General features: G+C 39.2%; 1 protein-coding gene across 1 annotated transcript in view; it reads left to right on the top strand.

The window, feature by feature from the left end:
- Nucleotides 1-23,154, top strand: part of LOC143037732 (uncharacterized) — an 82,724-nt gene extending 59,570 nt beyond the window's left edge. Inside the window, exons 8-10 of the mRNA XM_076206279.1 lie at nucleotides 2,717-2,874; nucleotides 13,420-13,629; nucleotides 20,636-23,154. Of these exons, the coding sequence (XP_076062394.1) occupies nucleotides 2,717-2,874; nucleotides 13,420-13,629; nucleotides 20,636-21,127 (860 nt within the window). The 3' untranslated portion in view covers nucleotides 21,128-23,154. The remainder of the gene's footprint in view (nucleotides 1-2,716; nucleotides 2,875-13,419; nucleotides 13,630-20,635) is intronic.
- Nucleotides 23,155-23,459: the final 305 nt, after the last annotated feature.

The following is a 23,459-nucleotide window of genomic DNA, read 5'->3' as shown; positions in this document are numbered from 1 at the left end:
TAAGATATGGATAAAAAGAGAAATGAGTACTGAGGAATTAGAAAAAGAAAGGGCGCTAAGAGAAGAAGCAAAGGAAAAAAACTTGAAAAGATCGGAGACAGAATGCAAAGAATTCCAGTGGAGAGTAATAGACTTGAGATTAAGACAATGGCGCTTCAAAACGAACAAAACAAGGGAAGAAGAAACCAGGGAGAAGGAAGAAAATTAAAAGTGGCCTATACCAACATTGACGGACTAATTTCGGGACTGAACGAACTCAATGATTATCTGTTAGAAGCAAAACCAGACATAATGGGAATTGTAGAGACTAAACTAAGAGGTGAAATACCATCCACTGTTATCGGACAAGGTTTATACAACTACTGGATAAAAAACAGGGACAAGAAACAGGGAGGGGGAATCATGTTCTTGGCCAAGAAAGACCTAAAGGTGACAAAAATTGCAGAGGGCAAAGGTAATGCTGAATTGATCATGATAAAAGTCGAAGGCAAGAATATGAAAAGTAGAAAGTTTGTGGTGACTTATGTGCCTCCAAAAACAAGCGCTTGGAAAGAAATTGAACATAAAAAAATGCTAGATGACACAAGAAAATCCTTCAATGAGATACTAATGGGTAAGGGTAATCTGGTAGTTATGGGGGACTTCAATTGCAAAGAAATTTGTTGGGACAGCATGACAGTGCAAGGAGGAGATGACTCGTGGGGCAATGTACTGCTAGATATGACCATGGAGTACACAATGACCCAATGGGTCCATGAAAACACAAGGTACAGAAATAATGAAGAGCCATCGAAACTAGATCTAATATTTACAACAGAGCCTGAAATAGTGCATAAAGTCCAGTATGAGACACCAATTGGAAAGAGTGACCATGTACTCATCGAAACTATACTAAAGGAAGAAATAGACATAGAGAGGAACGAAAAGCATAGGAAAGGAAGACTGAGGTACAACAAAACAGACTTTACAAAACTAAAGACATTCTTCCGGAATGCAAACTGGGAAATATTTTACAGGGAAGAAACAGCAGTGGAAGAGAAATGGAATATATTGATGGAAAACTACAATGAAGGGGTAAACAGGCATGTACCAAGACAAAAGCGAGAGAGAGAGTACATTAAATGTTGGTTCAACAAAAGATGCAGTGAGGCAAAAGACAGAAGGGACAAAGCTTGGAAAAAGTGGAGAAAAGACAAAAAACAAAGCAAATGGCAAATTTATGTTAACTATAGAAATGAGTATGTTAATGTGAGAAGAGAGGAGAAAAGGAACCATGAGAAGGATATTATAGACAAATGCAAAGAGCAACCCAAACTATTCTATCGGTATGTGAATGGTAAACTTAAAAACAAACAGGAATTGGTGAAACTATGCCAAGGAAACATAGAATACACAGAAGATTTAGAGATGGCCGAAGTCATGAACAATCACTTTAAATCTGTTTTCACCAGAGAGAAAATACCGAATTGTGACAGACAAAAACAAGAAATCTCCCCTCATGAATGAGTTTACAGCATCACTAAAGGAAATATCAGAACATTTATCAAGGCTGGATGTCAGAAAATCACATGGCCCGGACGGTATTGCAAATTGGATTCTAAAGGAGTGCAAAGAAGAACTAACAGACAAAATACACATCTTAATAAACAGCTCACTCAAAGAAGGAAAGATACCCGAGGACTGGAAAAACGCTAACATTGTACCAATACACAAAGGAGGAAACAAAGAAGAACCCACCAACTATAGGCCAGTATCACTAACAAGCACCATTGCCAAAATTTGTGAGAAAATAATCAAGAATAGATGGGTAAAACATCTGGAAGACAATGACATATTAAACCCAAGACAATTCGGATTCAGACAAGGAAGATCATGCTCCACAAACTTAATATGCTTTTACTCAAGACTAATAGACATAGTGCAAGAAAGAAATGGATGGGCTGATTGTGCATTCCTAGACTTGCAAAAAGCCTTTGACAAAGTACCACACAGAAAACTACTAAAAAAACTGGAACACATAGGAGGAATACAGGGAAACCTACTAAAATGGATAGAGGACTTTCTGACTGGTAGAAAGATGAGAGTAGTGCTCAGAGAAAAATATTCAGACTGGAAAGAGGTGATCAGTGGAGTACCGCAAGGATCTGTGCTGGCACCAATAATGTTTGCTATCTGGCATTAGTCAGAAAACACTTGTTAGATTACAGCTGTCTCTAAATGTTCTTTACATGGTTAAAGAAGCCCAGTATAACTAGTATAGGCAAAGCAGAAGGAGCATGAAGTAAACAATATTTCTATGAGGATGTGAGATAACTGCATAACATGTTGAGATTGTGTGACATTAGTCTGTTGTTCTCAGACTGAGTTAGTTATATATGTATTACCTTTTATTATCATCATTTATATCATATAATGATAACAGTGATGATGGTGGTCAAATAATCATAATAGAAAATTAAATGATGAGTAATCATGAATCTTTGGACTTAATCCCTTCCTTATGGAAGAGAGGCCACAGGAATGAATAAGTAAATCTTGGTATGGAAAGTGTAAATTCTTCCAGACTCCCCAGAAATTAATAAATTTGTTCGACATTATTTACAACAGAATATGTAGAATATAATTTATTACATAATATATAGAATATCATTTAGAGTAAGGTGTGAACAGACATTTTCAAGGTTTAATAAGATCTGTCTCTATCTTTTTTTTCCAGAAGTGATTCAAAAGAGGCAGCAACATAAAAAGAGTGTGTTACTTGTGTATTCAGTTACTTTTGCTGCCTACTTTGATTTCATAAAAGAGCTGGCAAACTACCTGCAGCAGAGATTTCAAATGCATATTCTGTATGTTGATAAGGACACTGCAGGACAGGTAAGATGCATCTTGTTACTATGGCATATTTTCATCAGTGTGACTTGGTGATTTTTCATCATGAGAGTTTCACATAATGAACTGCAAAAGGTAGTCTATAAATAAAAGGCTCCCCCAGGCCTTGCAGTTAGCTTGGGGCATACCAGTCTGGTCTAGCACTAGTCCTTAGTCCCTGGGCCGATATACTAACAGATCTTCACACTAGTGAAGTTTCTCATGGTATGCCCACAACTGTGTGACACAAGATCAGATAGGTTCACTTAAGGAGGTTAGGTGTTGATGAATGGCCCCTGTATCTCCTTTCAATGAACTATTCATCCTTTTTCTTCCAAGAATTAACCTCCCACTCTCCTTTCTTCTATTGCAGTGCTCAGAGTTGATGGATTAGGACTTACCTGATCTTCCCAATTCATGGGTACCCTTTTCTTTCCCTCTTACTCAGGAAGTTATGGACCAAATCACCTAGACCTCTGAATTTGAAGCCTACTCAGTGGGTGATGCCCATCTGGCCACCAGTGAGGACTCAAAAGGCTCATTGGTAGATGACTGCAATGGGAGGGTGGATTGGGAGGTTTTATTCTTTTCTATCATCCTCAATGCACTCAAAGGGTAGCTGCATCAGCCCATCCTTTTTGGGACAAAAGCATAAGAGGAAAAAACTAATTGTTAAAGGCTCTACTCTCATTCAAGTCCCATCAACAGTAAATAGTCATATGTACTTTTGAGATCTCACAATTCTGCTGGGACTATCTTCTCTACTGCCTGAGATGTCAGGTAGCTACAGTATCTTTATCCATGTACCTCCCTTATCAACATATCTGTATGATGATACCTGAACAGACTTATCACAAGTGTCACATAACATAAGTAAACAATTGATGAAGGAGCAGCAGCCCTCCACAACCCAAAGCTGCTCTGCTGCATTCCCACCCTGCTCCACAATGCCTCTCCATGAATGGAGTGAAGAGACCTTCTCTCAAACCTGGGAACAGCCTGTTATGAGAGCACAGTGACTATTGCTGACCTTCCCCTGAAGTAATTCCATTCTCTTGAAAAGGAAGAGTCCAAAAATCTTTAAGAAACCATCACATAGAAGATACACAACACTTTCTTTTGTGAAAACTATACTGTTCCTCTCCTGTCATCTATTCTGTTTCTCTTACTATTCTTTGGGGTGCTCAAAAGGCTAATACTTACATAGTTATTACGTTTGAGCTTGTTGGCTTTTCCCTTATTGTTGGCATTACGTATTCATTTTTCCAGTCCTGGGATACTCTCCTCTCCTAACATATATTACACACCTTTACCAACTATTCTCTCTCTATTTTTCTTTCTAACTGCCTTACCCTTCTTTTTAATCATCTCCATAGCCCTTACAATGCTCCATGTGTTTTTTATTCCACCTCTCCCAGGATTGACATTTCAAATTTTCCATCCTCACTTACGTGTAGCAGTTCATCTAAGTACTCTTTCCACCCTTTCATAACCTCTTTTTATTCTGTTACTCCTTATGAGTTCCTATCATTGATGTTACCCTCCATCTTTTCCTTTGGCATTTTTACTTTGTTCACCCCCCTTCCAAAACATTTTTTTTTTTTCTAAACCTTACAGATACCCTTTATCTCCACCTATCATCATTCTCATGTTTATATTGTTCTACTTCCTGTCCCATTTTATTCCTGGATTTATTAAGCTCCCTTTTATTTTATTCTGTTTTATTCTTCAGTGAGAGCTCATGTTCCCTTAATTTTACTTTCCACAGTTAATTTCAGTTCCTCACTCAAGTACTGGGTTCCCTTCCTTTTCTGTCCAGCCTTTCTTATACTATATGAGTTCTAAATCACCTCTTTCATAGCCACTTTTAAATATCCCACTCTTCTTCCAACTCTCCTGTTTCTATGCCTCCCCATGAATGGAATGAAGAGACCTTCTCCCAAACCTGCTATTTGTATTTCCTTGCTGCCTCATTTTTCTTCATATTCCCAACATATATATCAACTTTACTCTAAAAAGGATTGTGGTACTCCCCCAGGTAGGCGTAGCTCCTCCTTGGGGATCGGTGCCATCTGCGTAGAGCTGATGGCTAGGGGTGGTTGCCGCTGATTGGCCCCCAACTCTTGGGGTTGGGGGGTGGTCCCACGACGTAGACGTTGCAGCTCTAATACCACACACAAACACACCGAAAATTCTTGGTGTAACATACGATACATCCATGTCTTTCAAACAACACCTCACAAACATAAAAAACAAATGCACACCTAGACTTAACGCACTTAAGTCAATCACTGGAACAACATTTGGACAAAACAAAGAAACTAATATAACAATATACAAACAATGCATACGCTCAGTGATGAATTATGCGAGTCCTGCATGGGCTCCTAATCTCAGTGAGACACACCACAACACCCTTCAAATCATACAAAACAAAGCCCTAAAAACAATTACAGGCTGCACAAATACATCACCTACAGACCATTTACACCATGAAACAAAAGTCCTCAAAGTCAAGGACCACCTTGACATGAGAGGCACACAAACACTTGCTGCAGCCACCACAAACACATCACACCCGCTACACTACATAGCAGAACACCCACACACACCAAGAAACATTAAAACTACACCCAAAGACCTTTATTACGCACAGATACTCTCTTCTCTTCCTCCACAACCACCAAATACCAGCCTCCGGAAACATATTCATAATCATATCACTCACCGCTCCATTAACACACTGAAAGACAACACACTGCTGCATGCCAGACCCCCTGATATCCACCCTTCTGAATCCTCTCTCCCACGAAAGGACAGAGTCCACTTGGCCAGACTGCGATGCGGTCACCACCCAGCACTTCTAAGCTACCAGAAGAGGCTGGACGACCGTGTTGTGAACAGCTGCCCAGGATGTAACACTTCACCCCATACCATACAACACATAATGGAAGACTGCATTATACACAATCATGCACGCAAACAACACAACATACACTCTATAAAGGATTTGTGGGAAAACCCAGTTTCGGCTGTGGCCTTCCTTGGGGAGACGGGACTGCTCGGACAGACAGTCTAGGGAACGACAACAACAACAACAACTTTACTCTAAAAGAAAATAATGATGATAATATAATTACAAAGTGTGCATTTCCATATCACCTGTAGACCAGTAAGCAAGACTTAGCTGAGGTTTGTTATTGTGAAATAGAATAATATTACATGATAGAATAACATGGATGAGACAGACATATTAACAGATAGGAAAAATTATAAAAGAAGTGTGCATTATATAAGATTAGAATAATATAAACCTGCTATTGAGTGCCATCAGAGAAGTAAATTTTCAGCTGCAGTACATGGATTTTACAAGATAGGGTTTATTTCTATAGTAACCAATTGTACCCCTTCCCCTGCCCCAACTTTGTCATTATTTACTTTAAGTTTTCATATCATTGATGCACACATCCTTTCTGCTGGTTTCACATCACTCTTAGACATTAATTACATTTGTAATGTTTCCCAAAGTAAATGAGAATGACTTGACAGAAATTTTAATGCTCTTTATCAAATCAGAGGGAGGAAAATCATGAATATTTAACAAAAATTTTTTTTAACCAAATCTTATGCGTTAAAAAAATTTCAGTCACCTAGATAATTATTCAACACTTTCATTATGGTAAGAAAATAAGATACAATGTACACTGTTACCAAAGGCTTCTGTTTTCTGGAGAGGAGAGCACTTCAGTTGAGCATTGAGAGGGTAGGCCAAACACCAACATACAATGATGACTGGGTTTCATTTTCTGGGAGACCACTGCATGGGTGTTGAGGATCAGCAAGGGGCTGATATATAACAGTGACTAGGTTTTAGTCACTTCTAGGGAGACCACTGTTATGGGTATTGAAGATTGGTTGATATGTGACAGTGACTAGGTTTTAGTCACTTCCTGGGAGGTCACTGTATGGACATTGAGGATCAGTAAGGGGCCAATATATGATGGTGACTAGGTTTTAGTCACTTCCTGGGAGACCACTGCATGGACATTGAGGATTGGCAAGGGGCCAATATATAATGATGACTTTATGTTTTAATCACTTCCTAGGAGACTACTGCTGGGGAGTTGAGAATTGGCAAGGTGGGCAGATATAAGATACAAAGTTTCAAATGCATAACTAGCTGTAAGGTGGTAATTAGGGGGGTTAAGTGTTGGGCATTGAAGAGAGGGGTAGGGAAGGGGAGTTATTATGGGTAGTGAAAGGTGGATGGAGGCAAATCACACATATGTACAAGATGGCATCCTTATGTATCCATACATCTGGTTATCACTCCCAGAAATCCCAGACAAATTAAAACAAAAAATGAGTGTGAAAAATGTGGGCATGACACACCTCCCTTCTATGGGGAACAAAAATTTCACATCACTGTATAAAAGATCCTTATTTTTTACTGAATGATGCTCCATAGGAGAACCTTTTCTAGATCTGAGGGGGGAAATTGATTCTTAGGTTGTGCTCTGACCATTTCTTTTGTGGATGGCACCTGTTGGGTCCACTAATATACTACATACTTTGGGTGGTCATTTCTTTATTTTTGACCTTGGTATTGATGGAGCTCCCCAATTGGTCTCAGTCCCTGGCTGGCTGACATGGTCACTACAACCAGGTTAAACCTGGACTCTCATTGTAGAGTTTACCCCAAAAAGGATCTTCCCAGACACTTCCTTTCATTCACCTTACATATTTGTTACATTCTACCTTCTGCTGCCCAGGTTCCAATTTTTGGTAAATTTTGGATTACCAGTCAGGTCCTAAAGTCGCTGTCCCCAACCAAGTATGTTGGTAGTAAGGTGAGCAGGCATGCATGACCTGTACTCAAATTAAAGAGCCCTTTTTCATGAAACACTGAATGGGGCTGCATCCATAACCTCAAACTGCCACAAGCGCAGTGTCGTCCGCAAACAACAGCTGGCTCACCTCCCACTTTTCTCCATTTTCTTTAAACATCTCCAATCCCTGACTCACTACCCTAGCATTCACCTCTCGCACCACCCCATCCATGTATAAGTTGAACAGCCAGGGCGACATAACGCATCCTTGACGAAGTCCCACCTTTACTTCAAACCACTCACTCTCTCCATTTCTAATCCTAACACATGCTCTACTACTCTCATAAAAACTCTTGACAGCTCCCAAAAGCTTTCCTCCTATCCCATAAATCTGCATAACCTCTCACAGTGCCTTTCTGTCTACCCTATCATAAGCCTTTTCCAGATCCATGAAAGCCCAAAAAACATCCTTCCCTTTTCCTATAGCTTTCTCACATATCTGTCTTACCACAAAGATCTGATCTACACAACCTCTACCCGTCCTAAATCCACACTGTTCCTCACCAATTACTCCCTCTGTTCCTCTCCTAATCCTCTCAATTAAGATCCTCCCATAAGCCTTCCCTACTACACTCAACAGGCTAATCCCTCTGAAATTACTACATTCACACTTGTCCCCTTTTCCCTTGTAAAGAGGAACTATACAGGCACTACTCCAGTCCTCCGGTACTCTACCCTCTCTCCAGCAAACATTAAATAACCTCACCAACCAGTCCACCATCACTGCACCTCCCTTTTTCAGACATTCTGCATGACATCCATCCAGACCAGGTGCCTTACCTGCTTTCATCATCTTTACAGCTGCCTTCACCTCATCCTTCCTTATTTCTCTTCCATTCTCCTCACTCATCACTCTCATTTTCTTCGCATTTCCCACTGCAGCTATCTTTCCTTCCCTATCCTACATTGTATAATCTACATAAATTTAGCACTCGTCAATTGGCCTATGTGGTGTTCAGATCACATGGAGTGGTAACTGTTCATCTGTTGGGTCTGGCTCAAATTCACTCACTAGGGGTTCCAGTAGCCAATTCTCACTGCCATAATATGGTCTTATTTAATTGGCCACCCTTTGGGTTTTTTCCTGTGAACACATTTTCCACTATATAAACACTGTTACTGGTTAAGGCTTCAATTATCCGCTAGGGGCAGTCCCATTTTACATTCAGTTTGTGGCAGGTATCTGGTAATGTGGTCTCTTTTCTGACCCAAACTAAAGCACCAATGGACACACTTTGACTTCTGGTTTGCTACTTCCCAATATCATTGGGTCATTTTCATGGATAGATTGTCCTTTTCACCCTTGATACTGGGTAGTGCATTACCAACCAGACATGGAGGATCTTGAGAAGAATGCAAAGTAGGGTTGCTGTCTGGTTGAGGCGTGGATTGTTTGGTTCATGATGACTTGGCACAACTGTAATAGCAGCAGCCAGTGCATGGGATGGCCCTGACATAGAATGGTGATGATGGTCTTGAGGGTCTGGTTGTAACCGTTAAATAGGTTTGTTGGTTACGTAAGGAGGACTTAATGCGGGCAAGATAAACTCCAAAACGGGAGTTTTCTTCTATTTAATAACAATTGAGGCAAATCTGGTTACAAATATGATAAGGTACAAATGGGCCCTGTGGGCAGATTACAGTATGTGCCAGGCCTTGACCTAGGGCACAACTGGCTGGCAGCCTGTTCGGTCTGCCTAGCTCTGGCGTCTGGCCGGTAGGCTCTTGACCTACCCAGCTCTGATGCAAGGCCGGTAGGCTCTTCGCCTACCTAGCTCTGGCCACGTGACATGGGTGTTATAGGTTATATAGGGGGGTTAGTAAAGGCGTTAGTCTCGCTATTCTATGTATTGGGGTCAGTTTTATATATGAGGGTTAGTCCTATACTTGGTGGATGTTGTTAACCCCTTCCATACGGTGCCACACACGTAGGCGTCATGAGGAGCAAGTGGATTCGCGACGCTGCCATATCGGCGTCTTGATTATATTTATTGTAGTCGCCCCTGTGTTTTTACATTCTCCCAAATGCGCCCTGAATCCCATTCTCTGTGGTTTTCAAAATTCGCGGGTGAAAGAGAGAACGATCGATATAAGCGGCGACTATATTTTATGATGCGAATATTATTACGTTACGTCATACGGCTGGCATTGGCTGCTGCCCGCGAGATTTAAGTCCCGTACTGAAGTGGTTAAGTATATTATATTTATATTAGTTTATGTATAATATAATAGGGCAGTTTATAATAAAGGATTTTAATAGGTTAGTCTGGTGACATTGGGTATCTATATCTTGTATGTCTTGAAATGTGCTGCATTAGGTGTATGTTGTGGGAAATGCAAGGTAAGCAAGAGGGGGAGTCTTGCTATGTTGCAAGCATGTGGATCACATGCATGGTGGGTGATGGTTAGTAATGGTTACACTGGTGCATCTGCTCTGTCATTCCATTTCCTTGTGGGTGATGCAGAGTGGTGTAGTGGATTATGATATTCTGCTAACTCCCTCCAAACTGGGTCCACTCACTGCTTTTGTTTATAGTTAACTGATCATGTCCTTATCTGGTAGTCTCAGGATTTTGGGTTATGATTCTGACTTGTCATGATAAGTGGTCTGTTACTAAGTTATCCTTTCCCATAGCATACTGTGTCTCATAATTATATTCCCACATTTCTAGAATCCACCTATTCATCCTGGAAGACTTTGTTTTCCTCTTAAAGATACTAGTGAGAGGTTGATGGTCAGTGATCATGTTAATTTTAGTTCCCCAAAGATAATGATGGAAGTATCGGCATGTAAGAACAATCACCAGAGCCTCATTTTTTTCTGTTGTTGAACAGTGGGTTTCATATGGGTTTAATTTTTTTGAGAAATAGCCAATAGGTTTATTACTGCCATCAGTCTGACTTAAGACTCCCTCTACATGGTACTGCTGGCACCAATTGTAAGGATGAATGATTGATTGACCTGGGCTTTCACAAGAACAGGAGTATTGATTAAGCACCCCTAAAATTTTTCAAATGCAGTTTGGCAATTATTGTTCCAAACAAAAGTGGAGTTTGATCTGGTAAAATTGGTGAGGGGAGTTGCAATTTTGGTAAAGAATGGTATGTGTTTCTGTTGGAGTCCACACATCCCAATGAATCTCCTTACTTCTTTCACAGTTGTGGGGTCCTTCATTTTCATTATTGTATCTATATTCTCAGGGAGGGTTTGCTACTTTCTCCTGAGATTTTATGGCTTAAGAAAGTTACTTCTTTTAACCCAAAAGTATATTTGCTAAGGTTTAACTTTACCCCATATTTTTTTGTCAAGAGTGTGAATAATTCTTCCAACTGTTGTAGGAGTTCTGCAAAGTTGGGGGGCCTGAGTACAAGATCATCTAGATAGTTTTTTACCCAGCCCCTTTTGCAACGGGGGGCTAACACTGAGGTTATATGCTGAGAGTAAATAGCAGGGGAACAGAGTCTGAAAGGTAGTCTGCAAAATCTATTCAGGAACACTCCATCATTGAGGGTGGTGAGGTACCAACTGTCTTCATCAAGTAAAGTTTGGACGTATGCCTCTCACATGTCCAATGTTAGGTTGTATTTATGTCCCGCGGCTTATTCTACTAGTTCCTTGAGACGGGGAAGAGGGCATATAACTGTTGTGAGATGTCTATTGACATGGCGGTAGTCGAGATACATTAGCTTACTACCGTCTGTCTTGTTTACTACAACTACATGATAGGTGACAACCAGGCCATTATGGATCATTCTATGATTTTTCTGCTCCATGTCGTGTAACATGTCAACAATGATATCCTTTGTTCTAAATATCGGTACGTAGGCACACAACTAGGTTGCAGGTCAGTAACTTTAATATGTACTGGAGGACCTTCAATTAACACTAATTCCTTGTTCTCTAGAATAAAAAGAGTCATGTTGGAGAATGAGTTTTTCCAATCCTGCCTGTTCAGTTTTTGAGAGATAAGCTTAATTTTGTTCTAAAATATTCTGACTTCGTGACCCTTCATTTTTTATTTGATGTTGGTATGGGAGTAGTTCATTGTGAATATGCTGGGTGGTACTCTGAGTGAGGATGAGTCCTCAATCTGCACATATGACCTGATAATAGTCCCTTTTTGATAAGTTTTTTATTTCTTAGTGTGATTTATGAGAGGAAGGTGAATGTGGTTCTCTTCATTTATATTTACCAGGTAAGGATGACCATTTTGGCCAAATTTAGGTTGCAGCTATACAATGAGTGTAACTTTTGGTACCTGCTATTAGAATGGGTACAAATCTAGATTGATAAGGATCGAGCATTACCGATGTGATGAGATTAATTTGAGTAGTTCCTGGAGGTCTCATTCAGCAATACTGGACTTTAGCTTACACTACATACATTGTTACATTGTTTTGGAACATTGTTTTGGAACATTGCACCCTAATAAGACGTCAATGGATATATAGGAGTTTTGTACTATGGGAAACCATTGTTGATTTTTTTTTTTTTTTTTTTCATTCCCTATACTAATCATTGTTTTTATCATCCCCAAAATCCTTAGGGTAACCTGTAACTCCCTATACTGTAGTTTAGGAGGGTTATGATTGTAGTTAATCTCACCTTTAACCCCTTCGATATGATGACGCCTATGTAGGCGTCATGAGGAGCAAGTGGGTACGCAAGGATGCCGATGTCGGCGTCTTGATTATATTTATTGTAGTTGTACCTGCGTGACCCCCATACTCTGTAAACTGGCTTCATCATATTTTCTATGGTTATCAAAATTCATGGGTGAAAGAGAGAACGAGCAATACAGCGGTGACTTTATTTTTTATAATGCGAGTATTATGACGCAACATTGCACGTCTGGCAGCTAATGCTGCCCGCGAGATTTTGGCCCGGAGTGAAGGGGTTAATCTTGCTGGTAGTCTTCTCTGAAGTGAGTGTGTAACAGCTGCCAGTGTCCATTAATGGTTCCACTAGTTTATCTCCTATCATTACATTTATTGTAGGCAAGGTATGGCCACCAGCTATAGTCACAACTTTCTTTCCTGGTTCCTTTGAGGAAGGAGGTTAGTATGGGCTGGACATTGACTGTTTCCATGTTGACAACCGGGTTGTTTACAGTCAAAGCAATGATCAGCTGAAGGTTTGCTCTAGCATTTTCACAACATGTGAGTGTTGGACTGACAGTACTCACAATACAGTTGGCAACTGGGTGGTTCACTCCAACAATGGTGCTGGCCCCTCCTCTGGTTCAGTCTGAGCTCCAAGTCCTGAATTTGTCCCCTATGTCTTCTTGATTCCCCATCCTCTGTTTGGGTCTCCCCCATGGGTTGATCATTCTTTACCATTTTTTCCTCTTGAGTTTTACATGTTACAATAAGTTGAAGTTTTGGTATGTGGGTTCAGACACATTTTTATCTATAAGGTGGTAGTTAGGGATTGAAGAGAGGGGGGTTAGAAAGAGGAGTTATTATGAACATTGAAGGGTAGACAGAGATGAAGTCCGCATATGTACAAGGTGGCATCCTTATGTGTTCATACATGTGATTATCGTTCCCAGAAATTGCAGATAAATTAGAACAAAAAAATTATAAAAAATGTGGACATTACAATGACTACTTGTATGATGTTCACCATACCAGGCTTTATACTGAAAACCTTTCCTTACAGGATCCTTCTTTGTGGATAGAGGAAACAATACACATATCGTCTAAAGTATTGTTCCTTGTGTCGGACTCATCACAAGGAGCTGTGACTCCCATCAGAAACCAGTGGGATTTTGCTTTGTCAGTCTACAATGAATTTTACTGCAAAGATGATTTATATCACAACAAATTTGCTGTTGTAACATTTCCCTTTTCTGCTTCTGTTCCAGCACAGGTTAGTTTATATATTATTATTTTTTCTTTTTTTTTATTGCTTAAATCAACTCATATTATGTAAAACCAACAAATCTTGCTTATTTTTTATTCACCTTAGCCTAGAAGTGGAGAAACTGAGTAGATTTTTTTAGATATACGTGCAAAAGTTGGGTAGAACATCTGTAGACTTTCTTTCGCTCCTCACACGGGTTGAACAAGGTTGCAATTTTTTTCAGGGAAGCTTCATTATAATTTCAGTGAAGGAATTTGACATTTATGATGTTTCAAGTCAATGTACAGTTGCCCATAATAGTCTGACACTTACAGAAAGCATGTTTATAAATAGTTTTCGTGGATTTTTTGGCAAATATTTATCACTTTGTTATAAGGTAAATTGATTCTTCAGTATCTTATTTTTATAATTTCATGGAGGATAGGTGATGTGGTGTTTCTTATTATTTTAGCAAATGTTTTAGTAAGCATCCATCACACCATTATTGCCCAGGTACATTTGGTATTACGCATTTATTACAAAAATTGGCAGTGCAAAATTACCAGTTCTATATGTCTGAATACATAGTAAATAGTACCTGCCTAACTGTCAAAGTGCAACTTCACCTCCTCATACTTCGTTTTGTACACCAGAATCACCTAAATTATGTCTTAAAGGCTGATTTTATACTCAAGTTACCCCTGAAAAATTGCTGCCTGGGTTGCCAGTTTTGTCAATAAATAAATAAAATTTAGGTGCCTTTTTTAGCCAATGGATAGGGCTACTTAGTCATTACCACAGATTTGACCCTCAACGTAATGCCTATTTTTGGCGATTTTTTTTTAAATTGCTGCATATGATGTAGGCTGCTGAAGCTCAATCTATAAAACAATTGCGGCATATGACGTATGCACTGATGTTGTACGGGTTAAGAAAGGAGAGAATTGGTGAGAAGGGGAAGACAAGACTGAAAATTAAGCCAGATGTTCACAGGGTAAGAGATTAAGATCAAAGATATTTTGAGATGTTTATATAGTCATAAGTCTTTCTGATTATGAGTAATGAGGAAAATTGAATTCCCTTCCTGAAAAATATTTAATTTGGCCCTGCACAATCAGCCACTCAGTAAATTACACTCGCATGGCATCATAGGTATTTATAATTGGATCAAAGTTTGATTAATTGAAAGAAAATGGGTTGCTATTAATGGAAAATCATCCAACTGGTGAGTGTGATATAGTGAGCAGTGTTCCCCAGGGACTTGGCTGGTTCTGTATTTGACTCATGTAAATTATATGGATAGTTGAGTGGAACATTGATAAGTATATATTTTTGCATATTGACAAATGTGAAGATTATATCATAAATGGTAACCAGCTTCAGAAATTATATAACAAAGGCTTTTTTCCAACTTATAAGGGAGGTAGCCAAAATACAAAGGCATAAAAACCACTCCCACCCATTCCATCCCTATCATACTCCACTCCCCTCCACCCTTTTCCCTCCCTCTTATCTTGGCACCTCCTGCATGACGGGTCATCCATGCATCTTGCCCCCTGCCTGGGTCCTCATGCAGAAAATGAGAAGACAGGGAGAAATCCCTTTGGGTTGCATCAAATTAATTTTCACACATGCTCCCTCACCCCCCATCCCCCACCCATTCCACCTCATGCATCACATCATCATCTATATACAACCATTATCCATTCACCCCTGTCTTCTGTCCTCTCCTGTCCTTCCTCAACAGACATTCCCCTCTTTCCCAAAGCCCCTTTTACCCTATCCATCCATGTCATCCTATGTCGACCCCTCATTTTCACTCCTTCCACATCTGCTTTTCACACTGCTTTTACTAATCTTTCTTTATTCATTCTTTCCATGTGTCCAAACCATCCCAATACTCTTTCATCAACCCTATCTCCCAACTCCCTTTCCATCCCTGTTCTCCTCACCTCATTTCTCACTCTATCAAACCTAGTAACCCCATCATACTTCTCAGGCACCTCATCTCAAACATGTTCAAACTCCTCTCTTCCTCCCTTATGTTCCATGTTTCTGCCCCATACAGTGCTGTTGACACAATCACTCCTTCATACAATCTCCTCTTAGCATCCATTTGCAGATGTCTATTTCTCATTACGCTTTTTAATCCACCAAGGCATTTACTCTCTTCTCTCAATCTACATTCTACCTCCACCTCCACTACTCCCTTGCCTACCACATTTACACCCAAGTATCTAAAACTATGCACTTCCTCCAGTCGTTCTCCCTTAATACTCACTTCCAGTCTGCTGCCACTTTCACCCCTTGTGCATCTCATCACCTTACTTTTACCCACATTTATCTTCAACTTCCTTCTTTCACACACATTTCCAAACTGTCACTAACTTCCTCAATCCCTCCTCTGATCCTGCTACAAGCACAGTGTTGTCCTCAAACAATAGCTAGCTTATCTCCCACTTTTCTCCATTTTCTTTAACCATCTCCAATCCCTGACCCACCACTCTTGCATTTACCCCGTGCACCACCCCATCCATGTATTAATTGAACAGCCAGGGTGACATATCAAATCCCTGACAAAGCTCCACCTTTACCTCAAACCACTCACACTCTCCATTTTTAATCCTAACACAAGCTCTACTACTATTGTAAAAACTCTTGATAGCTCCTAGAAGCTTTCCTTCTATCCCATATATCTGCAAAACCTTCCACAGTGCCTTCCTGTCTACCCAGTCATAAGCCTTTTCCAGATCCATAAAAGCCCAAAAAACATCCTTACCTTTTCCTATAGCTTTCTCACATATCTGTCTTACCACAAAAATCTGATTTATGCAACCTCTACCTGTCCTAAACCCACACTGTTCCTCACCAATTACTCCCTCTGTTCTTCTCCTAATCCACCCAATCAAGACCCTCCCAGAAGCCTTCCCAACTACACTTAACAAGCTGATCCCTCTAAAACTACTACACTCACACTTGTCCCCCTTTCCCTTGTAAAGTGGAACTATACAGGCACTCTTTCAGTCCTCTGGCACTCTACCCTCTCTTAAACAAACATTAAATATAACCTCACCAGCCAGTCCACCATCATTGTACCTCCTTTCTTTAGACATTCTGCATGACATTTATCCAGACCAGGTGCCTTACTTGCTCTTACCATCTTAACAACTGCCTTCACTTCATCCTTCCTTAATTGTCCTCCATTTTCCTCACTCATCATGGTCATTTTCTTAGTGCTTCCCACTGCAACAACCTTTCCCTCCCTATCCTCCTTCACATTTAGCAACTCATTAAAATACTCTGCCCATCTTCCTCTTACTGCCTTCTCTTGTATTATCATCTCTCCATCTGCACCTTTTACCTTTTCTTCTTTAATTGATTTGCCTCCTCTTCGACTCTTAATTTCTTTCCAAAACCACTTTTTATTACTTTCAAAATTTTCTGTCATACTCTTACCCCATTTCACATCTGCTCTCCCCTTTGCCTCCTTTATCTTATGCTTTACTTTTCTTTTCTTTGTACCTGTCATATGATTCCTTCATCCTATTTTGTAACCAATCTGTGAAAGCTCGCTTCTCTTCTACAACCTTCTTTGTTTCCTCATCCCACCACTCACTACCCTTCCTTCTATTTCCTCCCATCCTCCTTGTTCCATACACCATCTTTGCACACCTTATGACTCTCTCTTTGAACCATCCCCATTCCTTCTCCACTCCTAGTTGTACTCTATCCTTCACTTCCTCCCATTCCTCTCTCAGCTTCTTCTTGTACTCCTCCTTTTCTTTCTCATTTAAGCAGTTCACTCTAAGCAACTCCCTACCTTTTGTCCTTTTACTCTTTCTCCATCTATCCTCCATTCTAAACTTACCTTCTTCCAAAAAATGATCCAATATTCCCCCACTCTCTCCCCTTAGAACATGTACATCCTTAACTCTTCCTATTATACTCCCATCTACCATTACATTTTCTATTAATGCTCTATCTACCACCCTTCCATCCACCACCCTCTCCCATGTGTACTTATGCTTGACTTTCTTCCTAAACACTGTATTTGCTATCATCAACTCTCTAGACATCTTCACCATTAACTCTCCACTACAATTCTTTCCCAGAACTCCACACTTCCCAACCACTCCATTTATTGGTTCATTTCCTACCCTAGCATTAAGATCTCCCAAAACTACTACACTCTATGCACTCATTTAAATCTATCCAAAAAGCCTCCCTTTCTACACTCTTCTCACTACCAGGCCCATATGCACTTGCAAAAACCCACATCTCCTTTCCAAGTTTCACCTTCATCCACATTATCCTTGAAGAAACTTCCTTCCACTCCACTACATGTTTACCTATCTCTCCACTTATTAGTATAGCCACCCCTTCTCTCCCTCGCCCTCTCTTCACTCCTTAGAACCTCCCAACTACAGTCCCAAACTCACACTCACCCCTCCCTCTCAACTTAGTTTCACTCAAAGCCAACACAAACATACTGCCTATCTCTTCCCTTTTACTCTCATCTGTACTACATCCACGCACATGAAAAGACCCAAACCTTAGGGGACTGGTTGGAAAACTCCTAGACCCTCTTATTCCTTTACTTTTTTTAGGAATGTCCCCTGTGGGGCTACAGGGAGGATACCTAGTCCCAATCCCGGTCCTGTTTTTCTCGCCTCTTACGATTCAAGGGGGAAGACTTGGTGGCAGCTTTCTATCACCCACCACAGGGTGGGCAAAAAAAAGGAAATGAATATTCTGAGAAATGGTACAGGACAGCAACAAGAGGTTGGGGGACAGCATAATGGAGGGACAGTCGCATTATAATAAAAATGTCATATGTGAACAGTCCTCTATCACAGACAAAATGATGTGTAGCTCTGGTCCATAGGGTGTCCAATATAGACCCTAAAGTATCAACTGCATGCTACTTTGCCACAATAACATGCAGCCAATACCCCAAATACAGGTAGTCGTCGACTTACGACCTATGCGACTTACGACTGATCGACTTTACGACCACGAGATAGTGTGATAATATTTAACATTTAATAGAGTAATAGAATTGCAATGTTACACCTGGCAATGCAGTACAATTACTCTGCACACCGCGAGACGCGAGTATGATAGTTTTGGCAGGCTGCCGGCAGCGTCAGCATCACAGCCAGCTAAATATTCTTTCATTTTGTTTGTTTGAAGTAAAATGTTTCCTAATTTTGCATTGCATTTTGTATTTTTATGTTTTGCAATTGATAAAATGTAACGATAAAACTTTTTTTTATGCCTAGGCTAGTTTGTTGTCGATAACAATATGTTCGGTACAGTACGTAAACTAAAAGAATGTGTTTTGAAATAAAAAAATTCCTAATTTTCCCTTGTATTTTGTATTTTTAAATGTTTTGCAATTAATGAAATGTAACAGTAAAACTCTTTTTCATGCCTAGTCTGTTATTGATAACAATATGTTCGGTACAGCATTTTGTATTTTTATGTTTTGCAATTAATAAAATGTAACACTTTGTTTATGCCTAGTCTGTTGTCGATAACAATATTTTCAGTACAGTACGTAAACAAAAAGAATGTGTTTTAAGATAAAAAAAATTCCTAATTTTGCTTTGTAATGATTTTAATGTAACTGACAAAAAGTATTTGTAGATCAAAGATGACAGGACTTTATTCAGTATGCGTAGGCCTAGGCTATGTTTCCTAACGAAAATTATAAAAAAGTTAATGAATGTTAACGTAGCTCAAAGATAATAAGATTTTATTCAGTATGCATACGTTTCCTAAAGAAAGTCTGATGGTATTAAATATCATAGGTCAAAGATGATAGGATTTTATTCAGTATGCTTAGGCCTAGGCTACATTTCCCAAAGAAAATCAGATAAAATTATAAAAAGGTTGAAAAATACTATACAACATAGTTCAAAGATGCTAAGACTATTTCAGTATGCTAAATATAATATACATTAACAAAGATAATATTTAAAGGGTAATATGTATATATATGTATGATATATATATATATAAATGGTAATATATACGGTATATATATATAAAGTCCGACTTGCATCCAAATCGGTTTACGACCTGTCTGTCGGAACCGAACTCGGACGTAAGTCGATGACTATCTGTATAAGCCCCCCCCCCCCCAAAAAAAAAAAATACCACACCTGCTAAGAACTACACAGGCACACCTGCACTCTGGACACCATCCAGCATTGAAACAGTCTGTCTATATACCAAGAGCTTTTTTCCCCCTTATAAAGGAGGTAGTGAAGTCAGAGGCACTAATTACCTATTCCCACCCATTCCACTCCCCTCCACCACCCCATCCACCTCTCCCATCCCAGCTCCTCATGGATGACATTGAAACAGTATCAACATAGAACAGGTATGGCCAAATTCAAACTACCCCATATACAACCACCACACAGAGAACACAGAAAACCTTGCACTACAATGCCCTTCATTAACAATCCCAGGACAACAATGCAATATATCCTCCCTGAGTGACTTATGGACCCACCCAGGTGCTATTGCTGGTTACCTGAAGATTATAGGTCTTTTGCAAAAGAGACCAGGGGCAAAGGATTGATTGATTGATTGATATATCTGTCCTGGATGAGAAACCACTAAATGAACTTGCTTCACATGGAATAAGAGGTAACCTGCAAAGCTGGATTAAAAATTTATTGAGCATTCATAAACTGTGAATTGTTTGGATAGTGATGCCAAAATATTGATAAACTCTTTGTCAGTTTAAAATGCATCTTCATTTGGGCATGGGACATGTCATACCATATCTGCCACTAAGTACTATAAGTATTTTAGTATTTTCTGAAAAAGAAAAGAGGAGGCTCCTCTTTTGATTTATGTGGCTTTTAATCTCAATAAAAGATACTTATGCCTTTTATATTGCAATATCTGATATGTCTTCTGTCAACTATAAATACTAAGAGCAGTTCAGTCTTTCCTAGAAAAAGTGAGAACACTAAGTTCAACATATACTAGTGAATTGCCTTCTCTGACTTTTCAGATTCACCACCTAAGAAGGTTCTATTTGATGGATGAGTTGAGTTTGCTTGTTACTTGGATACACAATGGCTCTATTTTGGAAAAATACCTACTGTTGGAACCTCTGGTTTCTATCTTAAAACCCATTAAGACAGAAAGAAATCGGCTCAAGTCCATGGTGACTATCATAACAAGGGAAGTGAAATCCATGTCAGACACCACATCTTTTACTGATATTACTACCATAACCAGTCCAGTTAACCAGAAAAATGATCAGTGTCAAGAAGTGGAATGTAATGGGAACATCAAAGCACAACTCTCTTATGATGGTTGCAATACAAGTGAGTCATCTGTTGGTTCAGAGGCCAAATTTGAACCCATAGAGGATGTATTTGATGAGGCAATACCAAGACCACAATTTCTTCCCATCTTTGGTGACGAACCTCATGTGCATTGTGCAACAAAAAGTGTTGACATAGATCCTGCCTTAAGAGATGCTTTTTTTGGTATATGATAAATTCTCGATATATACATAATATATTTATGTTCCAGATACACATTTTTTCAGTAGGCCATAAGAAAAATTTTAGTTTAATAATATCTAGTCCTTTCATGTGCATGAACAAACCAGTGCAAATTTTTTGTTTTGTAAGAGGTCATTTACATGATTTTAAGCATTTCTGTTTTGGCATAGTAATGACTTGGAATGTTGCTTTTGTGGTCACAAGGGTCATTTAGAACAAAAATTGTAGATTTAAGCAAAACAATTCATACAAACCAAATAATAGTTTGATGCAAAATAGCTCTTAAGAGTTTTAAGAATAAAAATGTAAAATCAATTTCAGAACCTGAACCAGCACATAAAAATGAGTTAGAGCACCAATGTGGTGCTTATAATGTTATTGATAAAAACATGTTGCTGAAACTTTCTTGTAATTGTATAAAATCTCTTAAACCAGAAATGTACAAGTTTGTGTTAAATGATAAATCTATACCTTTAGAGATAGATTTTGGTTTATGTGTTTCACTGTCTGGTGAAAATTGGCTAAAAGTACTAAATGTTAAAATGACTCCATCCTGCTTATGGAGGACATCAAATAAATGTAAAGGGTCAAGTTGATCTTGTAGTAAGATTAACAAATATAGTACAAAGCATAGATTTTTTGTTACTGATTCACACTAGATTTTTGTGGTAGAGACCTAGTGAACAAAGTAAGCATTAAAATCACAGGTCTAGATGAAGCTTTGAAAGTGAAATCAGTAAATAGAATGAATGTTTCTGATAATTCTAAACTTTTGGTTATAAAAATGAATGAAGATTTAACTGAAACACAATGGCAAAAGCCGACAAGACTGTGAGAATCAACACCGTATGAGATCGAAACCTTTATTGGTACCAATAAAGGTTTCGATCTCACACGGTGTTGATTCTCAATATTTAACTATTAAAGGAGTTGAAACTAAAATACGTATAAAAGATGCTACTCCTAAATCCATCAAAGCAAGGCAAGCGCCATTAGTGCATAAAGAGTTAGTTGATATTGCTGTACAAGAGCTTTTGGACAATGAAATCATAGAACCTGTAGGTTATAGTGATTGGGCTTCACCCATTGTAACAGTTTTGAAAGATTCAGGTAAAATGAGAATTTGTGCTGATTTTAAGCATTTAAATAAGGGGTGGAAAGGGAGTTGGGAGATAGGATTGATGAAAGAGTATTAGGATGGTTTGGACACATGGAAAGAATGAATGAAGAAAGACTAGTAAAAGAGGTATGGAAGGCAGATGTGGAGGGAGTGAACATGAGAGGACGTCCTAGGATATGTCCAAACCATCCCAATACTCTTTCATCCACCCTATCTCCCAACTCCCTTTCCACCTTACCACCCCCATTCTCCTCCTCACCTCCTCATTTCTCACTCTATCCAGCCCAGTAACCCCCATCATACTTCTCGGACACCTCATCTCAAACACATTCAAACTCCTCCTCTCTCCCTCTTTTATGTTCCATGTTTCTGCCCCATACAGTGCTGTTGGCACAATCACTCCTTCATACAATCTCCTCTTAGCCTCCATTCCCAAATGTCTATTTCTCATTACACTTTTTAATCCACCAAAGCATTTACTTGCTTCTCTCAATCTACATTCTACCTCCACCTCCACTCCTCCCTTTCCTGCCACATTTGCACCCAAGTATCTAAAACTATCCACTTCCTCCAGTTGCTCTCCCTTAATGCTCACTTCCAGTCAGCTGCCACATTCACCCCTTGTACATCTCATCTCCTTACTTTTACCTACATTTATCTTCAACTTTCTTCTTTCACACACTCTCCCAAACTCTATCACAAACTTCCTCAACCCTCATGTTAATAATTAAATACCCATTTGTAATGGTGTTGTTCTGTCTAAAAATAGTTATTGTTCCATCTGCCTTTAAAAGCTGAAGTGTTAGAGCTACTCCATTCCAGTCATAATGGAATTGTTGTAATGAAAGCTGAGGTTAGAGAAAACATTTGGTGGCCCAGGCTTTCTGATGATATTGAAGAGCTTGCAAAAAGTTGTAATGAATGTTATGTTAGAAATAATCAAGCTTCAAGTAAATTGATGTGGAATTTTGCTAGTAAGCCTTGGAGTAGGAATCACATTGATAATTGTGGACCAATAGAAAATAAGTATATTTTTTTTTATCTTAGTAGATTCCTATTCTAACTTTATTGATGCTCAATGTATTTCAAGCATGACTAGTGCTGATATGGAATTATTAAGGAAAAGCTTTGCTAAATTTGGTATTTCTGATGTCATTGTTTCTGATAATGCTGCGTATTTGTTTCTGCTGGTATCAGAGTTT

The sequence above is a fragment of the Oratosquilla oratoria genome, chromosome 23 (assembly GCF_046742065.1).
Source record: "Oratosquilla oratoria isolate Oo_2021 chromosome 23, ASM4674206v1, whole genome shotgun sequence".
In the NCBI taxonomy this organism is placed as follows: domain Eukaryota; kingdom Metazoa; phylum Arthropoda; class Malacostraca; order Stomatopoda; family Squillidae; genus Oratosquilla; species Oratosquilla oratoria.
This window is presented reverse-complemented; position numbering and strand designations above follow the sequence as displayed.